Source organism: Micropterus dolomieu, linkage group LG01 (genome assembly GCF_021292245.1).
Source record: "Micropterus dolomieu isolate WLL.071019.BEF.003 ecotype Adirondacks linkage group LG01, ASM2129224v1, whole genome shotgun sequence".
Classification (NCBI taxonomy): Eukaryota; Metazoa; Chordata; class Actinopteri; order Centrarchiformes; family Centrarchidae; genus Micropterus; species Micropterus dolomieu.
Genome location: NC_060150.1, coordinates 3,003,701 through 3,027,406, shown reverse-complemented (window position 1 = coordinate 3,027,406; position 23,706 = coordinate 3,003,701). Strand labels below are relative to the sequence as shown.

Sequence of the window (23,706 nt, the reverse complement as noted above, 5' to 3'; positions counted from 1 at the left end):
AAAGATTCAAATTCCATTTGTACTGTTACATTTTTGTTATTGCAATAAACGTTGTGATAAATGATGCCTTATTTTTTTTTAATTTATAATTAGATTCCCTATTATCTTCATCAAAACTGTGGCCATGACAAACAATTCAAAATCACATTCCTACACACCATAACACCAAATCACAAAGGACACAACCAGAAAATATTGATGAAAATAAATAAACAATTCAACAAATAACTCCAAATGTAGAATATCTTTACAGGTTAATAATGCGTTTTTATATTACAATTTAGAATTATGTCTTAACCAAATTATAGGAGAAGGAGGGAAATCAGCCAGGAAAAGCTGTTTAAAGAGAATTGTAAATGGATCCTTCCTTGTTTTCATTACATTACGTGCACAGGCAAAGAGTCAAGAGAAGCAGTTCTCTGGAAAAGTGATTCATAATCCTGGTCATTTTGGTTGGATGATTATGACAAACAGCTGATGAAAAACAGCTTTGTTGACATGTGAGCTGTCAGCTCTTAGCGCTGCTTGACACTGAAATCAAATCTTAAGTAGCTGTAATTAAACGTTATTCCACCATCTAGTGGACACTGGAGGACGTGCTTTTGACATCTTGAAAATGTGACGAATATTTTTAGAAAATAAAAGGGTGGTTGGTGATATACTGATAATTATCGACTGCTCTTTTTCAAATGATTTAGTTTTTCAAATGATTTAGTATTTTCCTTTTAAACTGCAGTGAGGATGGGGAATGGTGATATAGGTACATGTGAGTGTACTTATTGTGAAACCTCACATACCACAGTTGGATAAATCACTATGGGAATGTTGATCTGAACGCTTAAATAATAGTGGGGAGGAGAGAAAGAAAAATAATAATAGTCTACTAGAAAACAAGCCAGCTAAACTTTGTTTATTGAGCAGATTCCTTAAATCAAATATAAATATTAATTAAAAAGGGATAAAATACTTTAAACTGGTTATAAATTTATTATAATACATTATTTTAATAAACCAAGTTTCAGTTCAATCGGAGGTGGAGGGTTACTATGTATATTTACTCAATGTTAGTACTTACTTGAGTAGTTCCAATATATGGTGTGGAAAATATATTCATCTGTGTATATTAATAAAAATATGCAATTTTTCAGGACCTTAGGGCCTCCAGAAGTAATCGTAAAGAGGCCATCCTGCATTATCAATACTTATATTTTAAATACATTTATTTCTCTTTTTTTTCTTTCCTTTCACTTTCACGTTGTGATATTGCTACTTGTGAACAGTTCTTCCACCACTACAATTAAAAATGTACACACAGTGGTTATTTTAAGCGAAATAAGAATCTAAGAGACGGATCATACCTGAAAGATTAAAGTATTACAGACCCGAGGCTGAAAACGTGGCCTTCAGGTCATCAGACTGTGGATTGAGAAATGACGTGTGCTGCGTTTCTGGCTGTCACCATTAATTAAATCCTTTCTGGGTGAGTGTGAATGCTTTCATAATGTGCACAAGTAGTTTGAACCTGAGTGGGACGAATGCTAGGTTTCTTTCTTTCACTTTGTTTGAAATTATCCTCAAACTGAGCAGTTAAAGAGCAGTTTTCTCCTATTTCTTACATCATGGCAAGCTGGTGGACAGCTGCAGACCTGTTGGACAGTCTGGACCAGGAGGAAAATTCGATAGTGTCTCGGGTAATTCAGGCAGTTGGACTGTTTGGAGATTGGTCAGTAGATGAACTGATGGAGTCAATGTTGTCTGAAGAAAAAGAGGATGGGGTTGTCAACACTGAAGGGAACGCATCAGGCGAGGTGAAAAGTGTAGAAGGTGAAGAAATGCCAAGGGATAACGTGACGATGGAGGAAGACAAAGAGCAGCAGGTGGGAAAGGAAGGAGGAGATCAACAGGTTAAAGACTGGAAAGAGGAAAAGGAAGAAGGAAAAGAAGAAGAGGATGAGGATTTACAACAAGGAGAAAAAGAGGAAGATGTGGAGAAAGGAGGGAACGATGATGGAAATGTTCAAAAGGAGAATGAAAAGCAGAGGACACAAAAGGTGGTGGTAGAGGAAGAGGTTACAAACAAGGTAGAGGGAGAGGTGGAGAATGCAGAACAAAAAAACAAGGTAACTCCGGAGGTAAAAGAAGAAGAGGAGCTTAAAATAGAAGAAAGTGATGGAGCACAGACTGAAAGGAGGAAGAAGGAGGAAGAAGAGGTCGACAAAGAAAGAAAAGAACAAGACAGGAAGACAGAGGAAGAGGATGTGGAAGAAAAGCAGACAGTGGGGGAATACAAGAGAGCCGTTCAGGAAGCAAACGATGGAGAGAAAGAACTAAAAACGCATGAGGAAGAAGGCATAGTGAGAGTAGAAGCAAAGGAGGTTGTGAAGGAAGGAAGTAGGGATGAAAGAGCAGAAAACGATAAGAAGAGCAATGATGAAGAAGAGGAAACAGAACAGTGGGAGGGAGAGGAAAACAAGGAAATGGTTAGGCAGGAGGAAGAAGAAGTTGACCGAGCAGAGAAAGAAAATGAAGAAGAAGAGAAAGAAGATCAAGAAGAACAACAGATTGATGTAGAAGAAGAAGAGATGGAGGGAAGAGGAGAAAAGGAGGAAAAGAAAGAAGGTCAAGAACAACAACAGACTGGTGCAGAAGAAGAAGAGATGGAGGGAAGAGAAGAAAATGAGGTGGAGAAAGACAATCAAGAACAACAACAGACTGGTGCAGAAGAAGAAGAGATGGAGGGAAGAGGAGAAAAGGAGGTGGAGAAAGACAATCAAGAACAAAAGATTGATGAAGAAGAAGAAGAGACGGAGGAAGAGAAGAAAAGGAGGAGAGAAAGAATATGAACAACAGATTGATGGAGAAGACGAAGAGATGGAGGAAAAAGAAAAGGTGGAGAAGGAAGATCATAAACAACAGGTTGGTTTAAAAGGAGAAGAAATTGATGCCTTGGCAGAAGCAGAACCAAATGACGAACAAGCAAACCAGCTCGATCAATCAGATTCCCAAAACTCTTCACCTCCATCACCTCTACGAGACTGTGAACTTTCTGAAACACTGAGTTATGATGGTGCAGAAACAGGAAGCGAAGTCCTCACAGATGAAGAGAAAGGCTCGGGTGCTGCCAGGAACCATAACGGGGACATTTATCCCACATCAGCGAGCAACGACAATGAAAAGGAGGGAGTTTCAACTGCTTCCCTGATGGACACTCGTCTACCTTCTGTCGATGTCCGTCTGAATCTGAAAGATCCCACAGAGAAGGTGGAAACACAGAGTTTGGAGCAACATGAGGGATTTGAAACATCTTCGCCGACATCATTTCCTGGACATCACGGTGAAACAGCAGAAGAGGCAGCAGATGACGATACCCAAGATTTAACATCTGAACTTCAGACAGGTAACCAAATTCTCTCCTGCTATCACATCTTCTACTACCATGTATCATACACAGTAGAAACACTGAAGTTATGATACTATGATGGACTCCATCACTTTAAAAAAATGCGGACCATGAATTCCTTAATTGGAAATCTTCCAGGTTTTGCCTTAAACTAAAAACCTGTGGTTGAACAGGCTGCCGTAACATTTTGAGTAAGCTGAACTTGTACTGTAACAGCGTGCTTTATACTTTTATTACCTAGTAAATTCAAATCTAAGACAAGAAATTAAACAAACTTTAGAAATTAAGTTTAGCCAACAGTTTGTTGACCAGACATACATGTTAGGATTCATTTCCAGTTATGCTTATTCTTTTACTAGTTCAAGTTACAAAACAACTGAACTTATGATTGTGAGTTAGTAATTAATTTGAATATGATAATAAACCAATTTACAAAATAATTACATAGCGTTATACGAATGTATAAAAGGCAACACAACAAGGTAGATAAGTCAGCCAATCAGCCAAGACCTATAAGCTGCAGCTCTTTCACTTGGTTGTAACTCCAAAACCCTTATGTTATTTGTTGCTGTAAGTGATTAAAAGTTGTGCACTTTGTTTGAGAGTTTGAAGTCCTGAGAGGACCTTACATAACTGCAGCTATGATTGGCTAGAACACAATTCCTCACAGTGGAGATCCAGGCCAGAGAGTTAATTCATTCATTAAAATCTAATTAAAATTCCACAAAGATAACATTCACTCTATTGCCAAGAGCAAATGATAATGAAAACACCTTCCACAGAGCCAATGGAATCACATCTTGCCAAGCTTTAACCTTTAAAAATTATTTCAATTAAGCAAAAAGTCACAGATAAAATTTCCAATTCCAGATCTACAGGCCTCAGGCTGCAGGTTGGAGGGGAAAGTGTCGGTGATGGATGCAGCTGCTCAGTCGTCGTTGAGAGCCGAACCAGTAAGCAAAGAGCTCAGTCCGACCCAAAACTCATCCAGCGCAGGAAATCCTGTGATGGAAGTGAAGGAGGACACAGAACACAAAGAGGAAGGAGGTGAAAACTCACACAAGATGAACGGCAAGGTCGACGCAGCCAACGACAAGAAGAGTGTTAGAGGGCAATCATCAAAGTACAAAACTGTGTCCTACAGGAAGATACAGAGAGGAAACACCAGACAGAGGATTGATGAGTTTGAGTCCATGATGGTGATCAAGCCCTAAATGTTGTCAGATGGTTTGGTTCTATTGACCTGGTAGCTTTTTTGTGATCCTCTGCTTAGAGATGATGAACCCTCATGGTAATGTGTAGAGAAAAGTAGTGGATCCAGGATAGAGCCCTGCGGTACGCCATTTTAATGTCCCTTCAAAGAGGGATAGCTAGGACTGAATCCAGGTTAGGTTTGCATGACACCATTACTAATTTTCCACTTTTATGCATGAAAGGCGTTCCGGTCGAGGCAGATGGCCGCCCACCCTGAGCCATGGTTCTGACTCCCAAGTCATTACAAATGGACGCATGGTCAAGACCTGATGTAATGCACTGGGTAGCCCCGTCAACATTGAATGATTTCATTTAAGTTATGTAAATTAAGTTGTGTAAGTAACATTACTTTAATTACGAGAGTTAAGTCACATAAATAAGTAAGTAAGTTTTGTTCACCAAAACCCTGATGTTTTACTAAACCTAACCAAATAGTTTTGGTGCCTAACCTCAACCAAATTGCAATGTTTCACAACATTAACCACTAGTTGTTGTTTTTTTAAGTCTAACTGGACGTTGTTTCTTAATGCTCACTTCACCACAGAGTCCTACATGTCTACAAACAATGTTAAAGGGGAACCAAGGGCGTTAAAAAGTGACACCAAGAGGTCTTGACCAAGCATCCATGTGACAAGTTGGGAGTGAGAATGAGTTGGGGTTTTTTTAGCTGTAACCTTGACTAGCACTTTAGCCTGAGCAATTCACAACTTACCCCTTAGTAGACATTTTGTTCTTGGGCCCCAGGAGACCCCCCCTATCTACTGCTCCTTTGTTCATTGTTCCCATTCAGTTCAGCATGCCTAGTATTCTTATGATGGAATACATAATTTGTGGCAATTAAACACAACTATATGTGCATCCTGTGGGCACAATATAAACTAAAAAAAACGGAACTTTTAAAACAATATTCAGAGAGTTTTTAAAATCTTATTTGATTAAATCTTTACAGGGACAATGCGAATGGTTGTCAGAGCTTAAATATCATCTCAGTGAGAACTGAGATGAACTCCATGCAAGTGAAAGCTAAGCAAAATTCCCAGTAAGTAGACCTTGTGAAGCTGCTAAGGTCAATATTGATCTTTAAGCTCACACTTGAAGCTGCTACAGGCTACAATAGAACTGCTACTTGTGTCCTCATTGAAATATTATTAAACTGATCAATTTCATTCTTTGTTTAAAATGTAAGACTTTATTCTTTCACTGGTGGTATTTTCATTAACAGAGACACTGTATATATATGTGTGTACTGTAGATGTTAGGTTTCTGTACATATGTATAGAATAATGTTGTGATTAAACTGAAAGAACAAAAGGTAGTACTACTTGACAAGATTTAAAATATCATGATAATGTCATATATCTGTAAAGGCCTAGAATATAACCTCAATGATATTCTAATGTATGTCATGTATCCTCAAGGTCTCATAATCAGTGTTATATTTATTATTGAATTAATTGATATTAAACAAGCTAAGATAGCATCAGATTTTTGTTTTGTGTTTGTTATTTTCAGAGGAACCTAGGAACGAGTACAATTGGCAGACACTAATTATGTGATAACTTTAAAAGACATTGGCCATACAATCTCATCACCATACTAATAGTACTTTTTACTTCTGATCCTAAAGCATTTTTAAAAGCAGGTCATTTGAATCAAGTAGAAATTTAAAATGCATACTTTTACTTTTAGTGGAGTAATAATTTGAAAGGGTATCTGTACTTTTACTCAAGTGTACTTCATTCACCACTGTCTATTCCACTGTATTATTTTATACTATCATATTTGGATGTGGAGATGTATTTCATAACACATTGCTCTCTGGTCAGTGGCTCCCAGACTTCAAACTTCTTTATTAGTCCAAACTTCATTAGAAGACATCCATCCATCCATCCATCGTCAACCGCTTATCCTGCATACAGGGCTGGAGCCAATCCCAGCTGCCATTGGGCGAAAGGCGGGGTACACCATGGGCAAGTCACCAATCCACCGTTAGAAAACATGCCACACATAAAAAGGTAAAAGGTGGCCAACTAGCCATAATTATAATAAACATACAAGTAACACGGTAAACAATATGAGTACTATACATTAGGCCTAATTAAATAAAATACAAAGAAGACAATACAATTTTAAAAACTGTAAGAGACATCTTTGTTAAATCTTTTCTGTAGCAGATTAATTGTATGTACAGGATGAGACACAAGGACTATAAAACCGTTTTTATTGTTTTACAAACTTTATTAGAACATATGTCACACATAGCAAAAGGTGACCAACTAGGCGAAGTTATAATAACATGGACAAAACATACAAGTAACAAGGTATACTAAATCAGTATTATAAATTAATTTAATAAAGAAATTACATAAAAAAAAAAAAGAAGAAAATACAAATTTAAAAATCTAAACCTCTCCTGAAGCAGTTTAATTGTATGTACATGTATAATTTATAAATAACTGTTAAAAACACATCTCTAATTCTTTGGCATTTCCTTCCTTCCTCCTTAAGAAAGATATCATCAAAACAATTTTAATATCAATATATATGCCTATCATATATTTTGCTGTACTTTTACCTTGTTAGCAAATCAGCAAAGTTGATACTGACATTGATGAGACCCGAAATGGACGACTACAAAACCCACAATCCTCTGCTGCTGTCACTGACGTCACCCGGAGTCCGGACCCGGCGTAGCTCCGTCAGCGTCGATGTGCGTCTGGCAACAAAAGAGTTACATTTCAAACAGTTTGCGACATTTTGTCGACGACAGTGTTTTGGGGGACTTTATCACAGGTGGGTTCATCAGCGAAGTGACGGGGCTACAAATGTAGATTTTATTTAAAGTTTGCAGTTGACACGGCTTCGTTTTTTAATGTTGAAGTTGACCAGCTGGCTGCTAATAGGTGGCTAACAAGATGGCTTCGTCCATTTACTGCGGAACAATAACAAAGACTGACTCACAGCGTGAACTTTAAAGTGGCTGTTGTGTGTTTTAGTGTTGTTCAGCATCACACTGCGACACGGAATAAATGTAGTTTAAAATGTAAGTTGCTGAAATAAGGACGTTTTAAATTGGTGTCGTTTTCAGGCAGCAGTCGCTAGTGATGACACCGCCGCTGTTACTGTCCGTTGGAGGAAGAGGAAGAGGAAGGAGGTGATGATGATGATGATGATGATGACATGCAGTTAGCTGGCTGCCTGGCTGGCTGACGGACGGACTTGAGCCCACTGTGGTCTTCGGTGTCCACCCCTACTAATCCAGACCAGGATCCGGGACGACGACAGGCGAAGATGCCGCGGAGAAAACAGTCCAACCCGCAGCCGGTGAAATGTGAGTTTACCTCTGCTTTCCTCCAGCTGTTTGAGTTTGCATCTGGTGTCTAATGAGCTGCCTTTCTTTTTTAAAAAAAAAAACGTCAACTCACTTGTAGAGTTTAAGTCAGTGACTTTTGTCCACTTTAATCTTGCTTTTTTTTAAAGTTTAAACTCTTGAGTTTAGCTCTGGAAACAGTCTTATCAAATGTTGCCAAACTGGTCTAACATATTGACATTGCAGGCTGGGTCTCTTCCTCATTGTCTCTCAGAGAGGAAGACTGTTGGAGACATGTTGTCCTTTAGGTAGATGTGTTTGTGCGTGTTATCTCATCCTGACTGCTCTGGCTCGGTTGGACTCTCCACTTCCTCTCTTCCTCCTCTCTGCTTCCTGTCTGCACTTCCTCTTCGCAGACCAGTACCTGACCTCCCAGCGCGCCCTCCTCTCCATCCCGTCATCCTTCCTTTCTTTCTTTCTCTGCTTCCTGTCTGACTTCTGTCTAACTCCCTTACTTTTTCATGCTGTCACCTCGACCTTTAGCCTCTGTTTTATCTCAAAAGTGAAATATTTGCTGTTGTTACTTCTTTTGTCACAGCTGTACTCTGTGTTTACCTGAACTTAAAGCAAGTTTCACTTTGAACTTCTTGTATATGTGAGTCCCGTTTTCGTCGAATGGGATTCCAGAAACCAGCTAGTTTTCTCCTGAGGAAAGTATACGTCGCATGTGAGCATGTGCATGACAAATACAGGGAAATAAACGCTGTCACAACAGGGGGGGGGTCAAAGGAAAGGTCATTACATCCTTGTAGTCAAATTAGTTTTATTCAGAGTTGAGTGACTAAAACTGAAACTCACGCTAAGTAGCAAGATGTCGGGTTTTCACAACTGAACTCGTGGCTATTTGTAATGTTCAGCCTCTATAAGGGTGAAACAATCAGGAAGCAGCCTCGTGTATAACCCAGTTTGAATAAGTAAAGGCTGCAGAGTATTTCATCATAGAAAGTTTTATTATCGCACTTCCTTTTGTCCCCTTTCTTTTTACTTGTTCACAGTCATTAACTAGTTTGTACAGATTTGATTCCAGTGTCATAGGATAATGCTCAAATACAACTTTGGTCGCACAAATATTGTTTATCGCTGTCACAGAGAGGGATGAGATGAATTGCGGAAAGTGGGTAGAACGCTGCACGTGTTGAGGTAGTCTTTCCTCGAAATGCGTTCATGGAGTGTCACAAGTTTGCCCAGACAAAAAGTGACAAATATTTGTGTGCGGAGGTGGGGGGGACTTGAGAGAGAGAAGTTCAAACTATTATCACACCTTTACACACCCGCCCAATGACTGCATAAAGTGGGCGCAGTTTTCTGCTTCAGAGAGGTACAAAAATATATCGCAGCAGCCCCCAGGGCGGAGTTTCAGATGCTCTTCTAACATCCGACGTGAACTTTGTGTCGTCTAACCTTTGGGTTTTCTGTTGTTGAGATGTTTCAAAATCAAAATACCACTGGCCAGGTAGTTCTGTCTGACTTTTTCCTAAGTAATCATTTAGTCTGTAATACGTCAAAAAGGTCTGAAGGTAACGTCTGGAAATGTTGCATACGATCGACAGTCCAAAGATATCCAGTTTACTATTTTTAAAACCACAAAGGAGAAAGCTGTTTTATAAACTTCCAGGAAAAGCAGCAAATCCTCCCGACTAAGGAGCAGGAACCAGGGAATGTTTGCACTTTTACAGATTATCAGTTGGTGATTGATTTTTCTGTCATGCGACCAAGTCTAAAAAAAAAAGCCAAATCATTATTTCTTTCAATTTTTAAAGCTGCTCCTGAGTGAAAGTTGAAGAAACCAGACGGTTAATTGTGATTTTAAACTTTTCTTTATGGTCATAACAAACACTTGATGCTAAAGAATGGATCGCTTCACAAATCTCAGGCAGAACATTCAAAACAATTTAATAAAATTAAAAAAAAGTTTCCAACAAATATGTATGAGAAAAATTTAGTAAAATCTTTTCAGTCCCTTTTCCTCCAATAAAACAAATATCTTAATAGAAAAATTAAGTGCTAATTTGTTCATGATTCAAATTAATTAAATCAAACATTTATTGGACATTTGTTATATTGAGGAAAATGATATCGTGATAATTATCATCATTGTTTTATTGCCCAGCCCTACAAGTGACTTATCAATGAATTGTTTCAACTCTAGTGTTGATAGGAAGTTAAAAACCACTTCTCATGCCCCACTTTTGAAGTCCTGCTAGAAGAAATGGTAACTTCAAGTTCAAAACAGGAGAAAATAATAATTTTCAGGCCACAATTCTGTGCAGCCTTAAGAAATACTGGATCTGGAAGCTAGTGTGTTGTGGACGTTGTGTTTTTTTCATTGTTTTTACCTAATTAATTTAATAAAATATCACTATTTATCAACAAGAAGAACAGATGTGAGCTGGATCACTTATTATCTGGCAGAAAGTGTCGTGGATCATCAGTGCTGTGTTTTCATCCCATCTTTCACTCATCTTCCTTTTCCTGGCGCAGCCTCGTTCCTTATCTCGTCCTCACTGATTTCCTTTACTTGTCTGCTGATGTCTTCTCCTCTCTTTCGTCTCTCGCTTCCTCTCCACATCCTTTTTACTCTTGACCATCTTCTTCTTTTTTTTCTTTTTCTGAACCCAAATCTTGATTCTCGCACTTCCCTCTGTCCTTTCTTACGTGTCTACAGTCTCAGACAAAACGCCTGTCACACAAGATTCCACTTTCATATGCTCCAATAGCCTTCAACCTTTGAGCTCTCTTAACATGTATTAAAAACATGTATGTGTTGCTGTTTTGTTTTTTTTATTATCGACATTCATTTCGCAGGTACCAGCACATCTTGCTCTGTAATACACACAGTGTACAAAGCTCACTTTTCTTTTAAAGGAAAATAAAATGTGTGTTTATAAAGCAGGAGCATGTATATGTTTTAGAACAGCCGATAGCTCAGTGTCTTCTTCTCATGCTAATGTGGACTTTTTAAACAAAAGTTGACAGGAAAGTATGTTGTAGGACTTTTATCAGCACAGCTGTCACCCAAACCTAAATGCTCTCTTCGTGTCGAGCTTTCATTTACTGCTTTGGTGATGTGTTTGGAAGCTTGTGTTTGGCATGTTTTTATACAAGTAATGATGAGAAATGTTTGTGTGTGTGTTCAGTGGAGTCGGAGGACGGGGCGGTGGTGTGTGAGCCGGGCTGTCTGGTTCTGGAGAGCGACTTCCTGCTGAGCGGAGAGCTGGAGTTTGGAGACTCTGAGATCATGGGGCTTGATAGAGAGTCTGGTCAGTAACGCACACGCACATAGAGATGCAACTAATGATTATTTTCATTATCGATTAAACCCCCAATTTATTTTATGATTAATCATTTAGCCTGTAATATGTCAAAAAAATTGATCTTGAGATTATTTATTTTATCCAACAAACAGCCGAAAACCCAAACACTCTTAATTTACTATCAATATGACGGTTTATGAAGCCGGAACCAAAAAATGTTGCTTGAAAAATTACTGAAACAATTAATCCATTATCAAAATAGTTGACTGTTAATTTTCTTTCAGTCGACTAACTGTTGCAGCTCTACACACAAACATTGGATTGAACGTTAGGTTCTTACATTATTACAAGTTTTGACAGCCCAGTTTGTCTTCCGTATGAGCTGGTAGTTGGTCAGACCTTCGAAATAAAAGCTTAGTGTATTGGAATAAAAGGTAAAACGTACTTTCTGCATGGCTGTGGGGGGTCAGAGTAACAACACCCTCTCAATCACTTTGAATTAAAGCTCACCGAGGCTTCACGTCACTCGGTTGTAGGAGCTGGAGGTTTAAGTAAAGGCTACAGAGAGTTCTGCCAAAGCTGACATGTCTTGTTAAAAAACAAATAAAGAGGAGCAAACAATACGTTTTGCTCCCAGGCTTCTGTCAGACCTGCTCTGTGTGTATTCATACGTCTACATCTGCTAGTGGCCTGAATATAAGATGATATTTTTTTTCTACTCGCATTGGAAAAAGCAGGAGCCGTATTATATTCGAGGACAAGACACAACACGGGATTTTCTCTGTGAATGGAGAGATTAACTGCTGTCTGAGCTGTCAGTCAGTCTCTTAGAGTCACTTTCAGTTTAATCTTCAGGCCTCATGTTGCGGGTTTTTCCTGCAGAGAATCGTTTTGAAGACGATCTGACAAAACGAAAACAGCTGGAGAAAGTCCCTCAGTCCGCCTGACGGGAGGGCGAACGAACGTGTGACAGAATGAAGAAGGAGCCATGCAAATAAAAAAGCTTCAAAGATGACGATGATCAGAAAGGACTAGTCTGATAAAATGTTCAGAAAGTCTTTTTCCAACAGTTGTAAAACAGATTTTATCTTATGTTCAGACGAACGGTAATTCACAGGTTCAAATGTGTCAGAAATGCTTATTGTGTTTCTTTTTTATGTCGCCGTTTGTATAAGTGACCAACAAGTAGTGTAGATGGATCTTATCTCAGACCCTGAATCCATCATATTCAATCCACTTCCTCCTTATTTAAAAATTAATGTCAAGTCAATAAAAACTGTGAGAAACTATGAGTTTAAGTCGAGGTAAAGTGTGAAACTGGCCACAAAACAGATTAGGAGATTAAAAATGCTGCTTTTTCCGCAGTGCAGAGATGACTGAAACAAGTCCTGATAAGCATATTTAGTTATTTAGAGGAAATACTACCACGAAAATAAAACTATTACTCATCAGATAGAAATCTCACACACGCCCAAACTCAGTCAAGTGTAGCGTTACAGAGATAAATGAAACAATACAAGACCAACGAGAGCCACCTTTATTTAAAACCACAGAGAACACATTTAGTTTTTCTTTACTACACAGTTTCCATAAGAACTGACTTTGTGTCTGGTTCATTTTGTATTTATAATTTTCTAAATATCCTCACAGTTTGGTATCTCTTGTGATATAAAATATGAGATTCTGAAGGTACATACATGAAGGTTTTCTTTGCTTCTGTTCTTCCTCAGGTATGACGGTCTTCTCTCTGAGCGTTGAGGACGATGCTTCAGCACCAACAGACTCCAGCTTCCCAGCTTTCCTCTCCTGTAAAGGATGTGGTCAGCTTCTGGGAGACACGCCTCTGGCTGCAGGTTTAGATCTGGGTAACTGTTGCTTCATTTCACTTTGTTTTACTTTTAAAAAAATTGTGGTGTGTGTGTGAAAACCACCAAGAGAAAAAGGTAGAGGGGGAGGCTTTGTCAACATATTCTCAAGCGTCTGTGGCTACACCAGGCCATGTTTGTCTCATCCTCACCACATACCAACATGTTTTAGATGCTTCGTCGAAGAGCGATTAGATCAGATTCTTTCATATACAGCAAACACATTATAGGTTAGTCCAAATGTTCACAAAACCAGAAATAAAGATTCTCACATTAGACAATTACAACATAAATATTTTATCTTTTCATGTTGTGTTTTAAGTGGCTACAGCGAGAAGCTCACATGCAGACATCAGTTTCTCCACAGAAACACACATTACAGGCAAGAAGCATCAAACAGTAGAGCCTTCGTTGCACATTGTTGTGCTTTTAAGTATTTGTATAAGAAGACATTGTGTTCATAATTCAGGAAATCCTGACAGCTGTAACATTTCATTTTCTGTTTTTTGTTGTTGTTTCATCTTGATGGAAACGACACCATTTGGGGGGAAAAAAGGCCAGCTCCGCTTCCTCTCGTCTTTACTGTTCTCATATAAAATGTGATTTATTTTGTTCCAGGTGTGGGCCTGGACCTGGGGGCGGAGCTTTATTGTCTAACCTGTGAGGAAGGCCTCCAGCATGAAGCCTCCATCAACTCCTCGCAGATGGAGGGGTCAAACCTGGCGGACCGCTCCATCAGCGGGGGCTCCGACAGGAAGAGGAGAAGTGTCGGCAAGACAGGCGGCGCTGTCGGCATCCCTCCTAAAGTTTACTCCTGCTCGCTGTGCGCCTTCACCTCCCGCTACTCCAACCATCTGAAGCGCCACATGAGGACCCACGACGGCCATAAGCCGTACCGCTGCCCCGTCTGCCCCTACGCCTCGGCCCAGCTCGTCAACCTCCAGCGCCACGCCCGCACCCACACCGGGGAGAAGCCGTACCGCTGTCCCCAGTGCAGCTACGCCTGCAGCTCCCTCGGCAACCTGCGGAGACACCAGCGCATGCACACGCAGGAGAGACCGCAGAGGAGGGAGAAGGAGAAACGGCGAGGGAGACGGAAAAAAGCTAGTGCTGAAACTGAAGAAGGTAAATTTATTAAACCACATTGAATTTAAACATTTTCAGCATGTTAAATCTTGATCAGAGGTGTTTCCATGGACTTCTTGATACACATTCAACTCCTCCAGCTGATTATTTCCTCCATTAATCTATCGTTGGATCTATAAAACATCACGGAAAATGCCTATGACAATTTTCTAGAGTCCAAGGTGACATCTTAACGTCTTGTTTTGTCGAATTCAGTTCAAATGATTTTTTTTAAAGAGAAAAGTTTCATGTACTTAAAGTAGAAATAGTTGAATCAAACGTCTGCATTGTTTGTGGAAGACATTTTTTCCGATTATAAAGATTTGAAAGCTAGTAAGGGACAGTTGAGCTTAGATTATTTCGTCGTACGTACTTTACATGCTGTGGTTTTATAACTTTTACCTCAAAATGCAAATGTTGGATCTCCCTGCACTCAACACACAAGTTACTTATTGAGTAAAAAACATCAGGAAAGAGCTCCATGATGTGGTTGATGCAGAAGGATAAATAAAATGTACCTATTGCACGAGATGTAAATCCAGTTGATCCTCTCTTTATTATTTGCCTAAAGCAGAACATAAGTTTCTTTTATCTGGCAGGGAAACATAATAATTTTGAGAGCACGGAGCGGAGCAGAAAAGAGGAACCAACATGTCAAAACTGAAAGAGTTTGAAAAAAAAAATAATAAATGAGAAGGAGAAGTTGTCCCTGGTTGAGTGCTTATCAACCCCCTGCCAACCTCTGCTGAGCTCAGCTGCACCATGAGGGGCGAGAGGACCGTGTTTACACTCAGTCCTCCCAGTGTAGATGATAATTATCCATAAAAACTGAGTGAAACTGTGACAGCAAGGCGTCAGTAAGAAAGTCAGACCATCAGAGGAAACAAGAACCAGAAGGGATTTTTTTATATTTAAAGACAAGAGTGTAAGAAGAAGTAAAAGTAGGAAGTTTAAATTTGAGATGGAAGATAAGTTTCTTATTATCAGCAAAAAACTGCAGCATTTTGCTTTGAGGACTGTTCTTTGTGGGGGGGTTTCTCAGTTTTTCATGGTTCAGTGAAATAATAAAGTAGAATTTGAGAGTTCGATCAGACTCTGTAAAAATAAAAACTACATTTCATATGCACAAATACTTTTTCTCTCTTCGTCATGCAGTGGTGTCGGACCTGACCCTGCGAGTGTCCCAGGACTCGGGTTACCTCCAGACCTTGGGGGCCCTCGGCTCTCCCTCCGCCCCGCTCCCTGTCCTCCTCTTCCCCCTGTGCTGCCAGGTGTGTGGCCTCACGCTGGAGGAGGCCGACCTGGAGGGGGACAAGGCGGAGGGGGAGGGCGACGGAGGACAGGTACGTTTCTGTTTGTGTTTATCTTCTTCCTTCTTGTTAAACATGAGTCAGGCTGAGGATTGCATCACTGCCTCAGAGAACTGTTTCCTCGTGTGAAGTTTATGTTGGAGAAAGTAGATTGTGCAATGTTTTAGTTTGTTTCCATAGAAACGAGCTGTCTCAGCACGCAAACAGAGAGTCTGTCCACCCAAAACTTCCACATTGCAGAAACTCATAATAATTATGATAAAACTTCCATGATGACTCTGAATTGCGGCCTCCCCTGGCTGCCCGCTAACTGATTTTACTACAAACTGTGGTTAAAAACAGGATTAAATGAAAATCTATGATTGCAGTTTTTCTGCTACTGTGATTAAAATTGCACTTATTTTCTCTAAATTAAACCTCAGGTTATTAAATATTATGTATTATAAATAAAATTATATGTTTAATATATTTGTATTTTTTGTTTTTACACTTGATTTGAATGGATCTTTTATTAATAAAAAAATAAAAACAAACATAAAAGGTAAACTATGTAAAAGAAGACTTGTCTTATGTTTATTGTTGTTACATTGCACGTTGTCACTTGTAAATCAAAATGTGATTAAAGAAAATTGCAGAGGGAGTTTAAGTTTTTTTTCTGCCCAACTTTTAAGCCAACCAATCAGAGGGTTAGTTCAGCCTGAACGTAGCCTGAGAGGTAAAGGGGTCCCTGCTGCTGCTAAAGCTTATTGCTCTGAACGCACAGTAAGAAATGAAGGCAGCATGAATGTATCGGCCTTTTTATCACCTCAGAGGTGGAGAGTCAGACGAGATTTTGGTCAGTAAACACCCGAATGTCTCCTCCTTCTGGCGAGGTGCCACCTTTCACGTGTACTCTGGATTCATTTTTAGGTGTGTCGTCGCTGCTCGTTGGACCTGCTGTCTAAAGATGGTTCCAGGCCTCCCTGCAGTCCACCCGCTCCTCGTGGATCCCGGCGGGGTCAACGTGGCACCAAGCTGTACCGCTGCCCTCACTGCCCCTTCCTGTCCCACTACCCCAACCACCTGTCCCGCCACGCCCACACCCACTCCGAGGAGAAACCCCACCGCTGCCCGCACTGCCCCTACACCTCCTCGCACCTCGACAACCTCAAACGCCACATGCGCGTGCACACGGGCGAGAAGCCCTACCAGTGCCCGTCCTGCAGCTACGCCTGCGGGAACCTCGCCAACCTGCGGCGACACGAGCGCATCCACTCGGGCGCCAAGCCGTTCCACTGCGGCGTCTGCGGCTACTCCTGCAACCAGAGCATGAACCTGAAGAGGCACATGCTGCGGCACACGGGCGAGAAGCCGTACGCCTGCGCCGAGTGCGACTACACCACGGGCCACTGGGACAACTACAAACGCCACCAGAGGAAACACGGACACAACACGGACAGCTGGGAGAAGCACGCACCCATCAACGGCCTCAGCTGGGGCAAAGACACTCAGGAGAGCCAGAGTCAGGGACAGGAGCTCCGCTAGATACACTGTGTGTGTGTGTGTGTTTTACTATGTTCGTGGGGTCCAAAAACCGGTAATTCACTATACTTGTGGGTTCCGACAGCTTTGTGGGGACAGAAATGCAAGTTTAAAGGGTTGTTCGAAGGTCAAGTTTTAGGGTTTGGCACTTATTTGTCATGTTTGGTATAAGGTCCCCACGAAGATAGTGACACGTGAGAGTTTGTGTGTGTTGTATACACTGGTGAACCTCCAGCAGCTCAGGTTGGAGCTAAACTCAGGTGCCTTTGACAGACTGCAGTGCTACACTGACTGTGTGTGTGTGTGTGTGTGTTGCATACAAACATTTGCATCACACACACTTTTCTTTAGTAAATGCAGTCCAGACTTATCTTCTGGTCTTTTCTATCTGTGTAACCGATCTAGTGAATTGAAATGTTTATTTTTTTTTCTCTACAGATAATCTATATTTTGTAAATGTGGGTGGATTTCTTTCATAACAGCAGGGCGGATCATCATCTCACAAGCATTAAGTGGTTTTGATTAGGTGGTGGTGAGTTTTGTTTTTTATCCAGGAAAGGTTGCACTCAGTTATTCAGTGGGGCTCCTGTGCAAGCTTCAGCCTGGTTCCCGACCTCCTGAATCTTCGTCAATGTCTCACATTTTATTTCCTGTTGTTTTTTTTTCCCCCTCCAATCAGAGCATGTTTGCAGCATTAGGAATAGGGATGTCATTTTCAGAAAAAATTATCACTAAAATGTCAACAAAAACAGAAAAATACTCTTAAATCTCAGTCTCAAAGCAAACGCAAACTGCTGCTACAAACCACTACCACAACTGAGAATTATGTAGATTATTCAGGAGAAAACTAAACAAAATCACGCAGCTCGCAGAGTAATGGGGGGGAAGAAATGTTAACTCAGTCTGATCATGAGGCTGGTGCAGGTTTCAAAGTTGAAAGGGAGTTTTACAGAGAATTTTGGAATTTGACAAATTTAAAAAAATGCAGAATATAACTTTTTGTTGCTGGAAAGTGCATCAGACATGTCTTGAATTTACATCTTCAATCTCATAAAATGACCTTTTATCTTAAAATTATAACTTTATTTTCATAACATAATGGCCTTTTATCTCGCATGTAATTACAGCTGGATTTGCGAAATCTCTGACATCCCTAATATGTTGTATTCAACACTCAACATGTCAAGAATATTTAACATTAAAGAATGAGTCCTTGTTTTGCTGCATTGAGCCAGAAAAATCTCTTGATTCAAAAAGAATTACATGTTCAGACTGAAGCAAAATGCTGTAAAATCATGACTTTAAAGAGTCGGGAAGGTTGGAGATTTTAAAATGCACAGGAGCCCTGCTGTCTGAGCGAGGCGAGTTTTCTGTTTGAACCTGACCGATCCTTTCTAATTTTTAATTTTGTTTTTTTTTAGATCTATATCCTGGAAATTAAATTAATTTATTCCAGACAGGGAGACTCCCTCACTTTTGAGACGACATAGCTTGTTTCAGCCTAGATGTAGTAAAAGAATCAGCCTGTTTACCTCTCAGACATCAGCAATTCAGGGAAGAAAAGAAACATACTGAGTCAATAAACTCTCCATTTTATTAAATCATGAAATGTTCCATCAACCTGAAAAAGTTATTGTTATTTATTTTCAGTTATTTTATATATTTTGTAAAAATCTTGGCTCACAGAACGAGAATTTGGTTTTGACAGAAGGTGAAGCTCTGTAGGTGATGTGAAGCCCATTTTCTTCAGGCATTATTACTCGTGTGTTAATAAGCTATCAAATCAAGTACAGTCAATCAAGTACAGGCTCAGAAAGCAGATTAAGATCAACTCTAAACGTCACAACTGAATTTTTCAGGCTAGTAGAAATATAATGGACTAAACAAAGCTGGCTGGAGAATACAAGAACGTTTTAGAAACCAGTTACTCAACAAACTGGCCTTTTGCTTTTTATTAATGATGGTTGGTGTTCAACAAGCAGTGGCACTCTGAATAGGGATTTGTGATACTTTACAGCAAAAACATCATATATATATCTATATATATAAAAATATGAAGCCCTCAGATGCTCAAAAACGTCACTGCTTGTATGTGCAAACCTTTTCTGTTTCCATTTTTTACCGAAGACTGTTTGTGTTTAAAGTAACAGTTTAATGTTTTTGAAAATATGCATATTTGTTTTCTTGCCCAAAATTAGATAAGACAGTCTTAATTCAGGACGTGGTTAGCCTAGCTTAGCGTAAAGAGGCGGTTAGAGTGGTTCTGTCCAAACTTTACAAAACACGACTACGAACACCTCCAATGACACACGTTTTCTGTTTTGTTTGTCCGACCTGCGCACACAGACAGAAGTAAAAGTGTCGTCACAGTGAGGTTGCCAGGTGTGTTGTTCACAGTGCCTTCATTATCTCTAATAAAACAAGTCTGATTGAAGCTGTGTTGAAGCTACTTCCTCTTTCACGCTCTCTGTTTAAGGAAACACCTGCTTCTCACGGCCGGAGGTGCAGAGACGAGGACAGTGAGGGACACAAGATGCTCACTGATGAAATATCTCGTGAAAAAAAAAACAAAGAAATGTTCCCCAAAATTCACCCACACCCACATAAAAAAAACACCTGATGTGAAGCTGGGACACTACAACACATTATAAGAAAAACAAATGAGGTTTGTGTAAGTGTGCTGAGGGGCGATGGCTGCGAGGTCAGTGGACTGTGACTGTGACAGACTGATGATCTCTGTATGTAAAGCAGATGTGGTCCTGTGTGTGTGTGCACGCGTGTGTTGTGGATTTAATTTCTAAGGTGACTGAAGAAAGCCACAGTGAATACCTTAACCCATGGGCCTGGTGAGTAAATAATTTCATCTTCTATTTGAGTGTTAATCTGCACTTTGTCACCAATATTTGTGTGTAAATCTTTCTTTTAATTTATTTTAAATGTTTAAGTGTTTTGTTATATTTTAGTTTGGGGTTTTTACAGTGTAACAAGTGACTTAATGGTTTTACTAATACTTTATACATCAGTATTTGGGTTGCAAAGAAGTGAAATTCCACACTTGCTTTGTCTTTTTATCTCTTAAATTAATCAAAAGCATGTTCAAACACTTTCTGTAAAATGTTCTGGGAAGAAAAAAGTATTTTGTGAAACGTTTATACTAAAATCCATTGACAAACCATTAAAATTTTAACGCTTGAAAACAATAAATAGTTGCTGAACTCATCGTTTTGATGGATGTATTTAAAAGAAAAGGCACAGACTTCCTGTGGCCTCATGACTTCTATCTCTAAACTGTCCAAAAAGTGTGCTCACATACTGATGGAAAGTGTGACAGAAGCCCCGCAGTCATGTCCAAACATAAATACTGTGACTGTTTCTTGAAAACTTACTGAGTTTTCCTAAAACTGTCTCTTTGGCATCCCACTAAATCAATTGAATTTCACTAAAGCCTATAAGGGTATTAATTCCACCAAATAAACTACTTCATTCTGACTCAGTACTTGAATGTGCCCCCTTTATCTTCGCTTCTGTTTTCCCCACACACGCACACACCTCTGGGGTCTTATTTATAAAACTGAAAGACGACTAAAGGTTGCGCAGTGACAAAACACAGGAAGTGTGTGAGCACCATATTCAGATTTATAAAACAGCGTCACCCTATTTAACAGATTTTATGTCACACTTTGTTGAGACTGTGGACCTCGCCTCATAGAAAGGCTCCCTCCTTATTTTACTTGCTTTGATTCACTCAATTCCTGGAGGCCAATGGGATCATGATTATTATTTTATGACCCGGTAGACACTCAACAATTGAGCCAGGATCTCTGAAATTACTGTTTGACTTACCTTCTGCCTACATATAATACATAAACTGGTGTCTCCTCAGACAGTTAGTAGTTTTCTCTTTCTGATAAACTGGATCTCTAAACTACGTCTTTAAGCAAATCACGCGTTTAGTCTATTCTATGTGATCTCTGTTTAAGAACTAATAGTAATGTAATATTTATTCACTTTCATTTACTGAACCTCCTCTGTAACTGTCTGGACCCCCTTTTTTCATTTAATTGGATGATTTTTATAGCAACACTAGAGGAATGTCTCCAGGGATGGCAAAGTCGGTTAATACTGAAATATCTCAACAGGATGGACTGACATTAAATGTGGTTCAGACACTCTTGTTCCCCTCCGGATGAATTAGAAATAACTTGAGTCATCCTCTGGCTTTTAACCATCATCGTCATCACCAGGTCAAGATTTCAATATGTGTCCAGTTCTTTGGTTTATGACCAGAGTACAATCCCATAAAACCTCAGCTGGACTTTTGTTTACTGCAAATTAGCAAACATTAGCATGCTAAGAAGCTAAACAAAGAAGGTGAACTGCAAATATTGTACTTGCTAAACATCAACATTCAGCATTTAGCTCAAAGAGCTGCTAGCATGGCTGTCATCTGTTTTTAAAACGGCAACCTTTCTGTAATGTAGTGAACATGTCAAAATGTGTTTTCAGACTTTCAGGTTGTTTTTAAGCCATTTTTACAGTTTGTTGTATTTCTGTAGATTTTCAACTGTAGATTTGATGACTGGTTCTACAAATCCTTAACTTACTAACTTTCTGCTGATCGCTTATTGGAAACTGAGAAACCCACGACCTCATTAATGACTTTATTAACATTTGTAACAACACAAATGACATTTCATAAGAAAGTTGGAGCCATTACACGTTATTAACGACTTACTAACATTCATAACTGCAGACCTGATGTCCTGGTTTGCCACACTTTATAAAAGGTGCATGGCTTTTTCACACCTAGCAACTCAAGAGGCCTTCTAATCAATCATTAGTTATGACTTATAAACCTTTAATAAAAAGCTGCTTTATTAGAGAGTGGCACCATGTTTTGATGTAAATGTTTTTAAATTAATAGAAATAGACGGAAATGGTATAAAAGTGATACGATGCCTGACACACAATGATTAGTATTTATAAAAATGCTTCTCCTTTTGTGGCTTCCCGCTCAGGTGACTTCACCCTTTGCTGTGGTTAAAGAATAAAAACACCCATTTCTGGCTGCAGGACTGCCGTTGAATACTATTAAATATTGTTAAAGTTCTAAGCTCGGTGAACATGGAGGACGCTGAGGTCATGACCTTGATATTTAGGGGCATGTGTTGGGTTCAGCAGCCTGTTACTGTGTGTACGCTCTGTGGGAAATCAGGTGTGACAGTATTCTACCAGGATAATGATCGGTAACTTAGGTTTTGACGTTTGGGCCTCCAGTTTGTCAGATCCTTTATATTATCACAAGTATGTCTCTTTTTTTGGGGGGGGGGGTTGTTCACATGGAAAAATAAGGCGTTTTTAAGCCACGATTTTAAGAAATGTCTGGAAATTATCTCTAATAGCCATAATCAATCATTCTTCTGACAAAACTGAACTAAAAAAGTAACAGAAACCATAATGAAGGCATCATTTCTATACGTGAAGGTGAAGATAGAACCTGATAAAACCACATTTATTCATTTAGCTGACGCTTTTATCCAAAGCGGCTTACAATTGCTATTTAGGTCAGAGGTCGCACGCCTCTGGAGCAACTAGGGGTTAAGTGTCTTGCTCAGGGACACGTTGGTGGACACAATTGAACGCCACCCCACCACAAAAGCCGTCTTGAGTCATTTCCTTGATGAATCTGTCCTGTTATTGACAACTTCTGACAACTCGGTCACAAAATTACACGATTCTTTCTGCCGTCTCTGTAGAAACACTCCAACCCCAAGTTGTTCCCGGGGGACATCGTGGAGTATCCCAGGAACAAATACTTCTCTCATTTCGCCGTGTACTACGGAGAGAGGGACGGCGTTCCCTACGTCGCTCACCTGACATGTCGAGGTTGGTGTCGTCAGGCCTTCTGTATAAGACTCATTTTCTTAAAACAAGTATCTGAGTATAGAGAAAATTCACAGTAAGAATTTTACCAATTACATTCAAGAGCTTCTATTATCTTAAAGAATATAATAACGCTTGTAATGTGTTTGTTTGTCAGATTCAGACTCCAAGCTGCCGCTCTTTGGCCGAGCCCTGAAGTCAGAGGTCAAACTGGATCCACTGGAGCTGCTGGGGGAAAACTACAAGGCAACTATCATGGAAAACATCTGAGAATCTCATAAAATGTGAATTATTGTAGAGATAAACACTGAGTCTTGATGAATTCCCCTCGTCGCAGGTCAACAACATGTTGGACGACTCGTTCTCGGCCAGAGACTTCCACAGCGTGGTGAAGCCGGCCATCGACGACTTGATGGGACGTGAGGTGACTTTTGACATCCTGTTTCATAACAGCGAGCACCAGGCGACGCTGTTGAGATACGGAGTCAAGAAATCTGAACAGGTCAGTACAGAGGGGGGGTATTACTTATTGTTCTTACTGATAAAGTTTCATTTACTGTTCCAATTTTCAGACAGAAGGCTTTTATTATTTCATTGAATAATATCAGGAAGCTCATTATATAGAAGTCTTGAATGAAATGACTAGCTACTAAGCTATCTTTTTCTTTTCTTCACTTCCTCCGTCAACGTCCTCTTCAGTCTCTTTGACTCTAACATTTTGCTA

At 39.8% G+C, this 23,706-nt stretch overlaps 3 protein-coding genes across 3 annotated transcripts in view; all 3 read left to right on the top strand.

Moving 5' to 3' along the window:
- The first annotated feature begins 2,871 nt into the window (after window positions 1-2,871).
- LOC123973264 (ermin-like) lies at window positions 2,872-4,614 on the top strand. The gene is made up of 2 exons (XM_046053136.1): window positions 2,872-3,397; window positions 4,271-4,614. Exons 1-2 carry the CDS (start codon window positions 2,872-2,874, stop codon window positions 4,612-4,614), a joined length of 870 nt encoding a protein of 289 aa, XP_045909092.1.
- Window positions 4,615-7,300: 2,686 nt separating this feature from the next.
- Window positions 7,301-19,533, top strand: LOC123972559 (zinc finger protein 513-like). The gene is made up of 7 exons (XM_046052087.1): window positions 7,301-7,447; window positions 7,743-7,985; window positions 11,162-11,284; window positions 13,009-13,143; window positions 13,762-14,268; window positions 15,424-15,611; window positions 16,488-19,533. Exons 2-7 carry the CDS (start codon window positions 7,946-7,948, stop codon window positions 17,100-17,102), a joined length of 1,608 nt encoding a protein of 535 aa, XP_045908043.1. The 5' UTR covers window positions 7,301-7,447; window positions 7,743-7,945; the 3' UTR covers window positions 17,103-19,533.
- Window positions 19,534-19,685: 152 nt separating this feature from the next.
- The window catches only part of plaat1l (phospholipase A and acyltransferase 1-like), a 7,210-nt gene continuing 3,189 nt past the window's right edge, over window positions 19,686-23,706 (top strand). The window contains exons 1-4 of the mRNA XM_046053067.1: window positions 19,686-19,945; window positions 22,856-22,985; window positions 23,140-23,228; window positions 23,320-23,488. Of these exons, the coding sequence (XP_045909023.1) occupies window positions 19,937-19,945; window positions 22,856-22,985; window positions 23,140-23,228; window positions 23,320-23,488 (397 nt within the window). The 5' untranslated portion in view covers window positions 19,686-19,936. The remainder of the gene's footprint in view (window positions 19,946-22,855; window positions 22,986-23,139; window positions 23,229-23,319; window positions 23,489-23,706) is intronic.

What these genes read in the sequence shown, in the direction of transcription:
- LOC123973264 (XM_046053136.1), top strand. Translation starts at nt 2,872, where the DNA reads ATGGAGGAAAAAGAAAAGGTGGAGAAGGAAGATCATAAACAACAGGTT. An exon ending in AACATCTGAACTTCAGACAG is followed by an intron (nt 3,398 to 4,270) that starts GTAACCAAATTC and finishes TTCCAATTCCAG; the next exon opens with ATCTACAGGCCTCAGGCTGC.
- LOC123972559 (XM_046052087.1), top strand. Translation starts at nt 7,946, where the DNA reads ATGCCGCGGAGAAAACAGTCCAACCCGCAGCCGGTGAAAT. An exon ending in CAACCCGCAGCCGGTGAAAT is followed by an intron (nt 7,986 to 11,161) that starts GTGAGTTTACCT and finishes GTGTGTGTTCAG; the next exon opens with TGGAGTCGGAGGACGGGGCG. An exon ending in GGGAGGGCGACGGAGGACAG is followed by an intron (nt 15,612 to 16,487) that starts GTACGTTTCTGT and finishes ATTCATTTTTAG; the next exon opens with GTGTGTCGTCGCTGCTCGTT.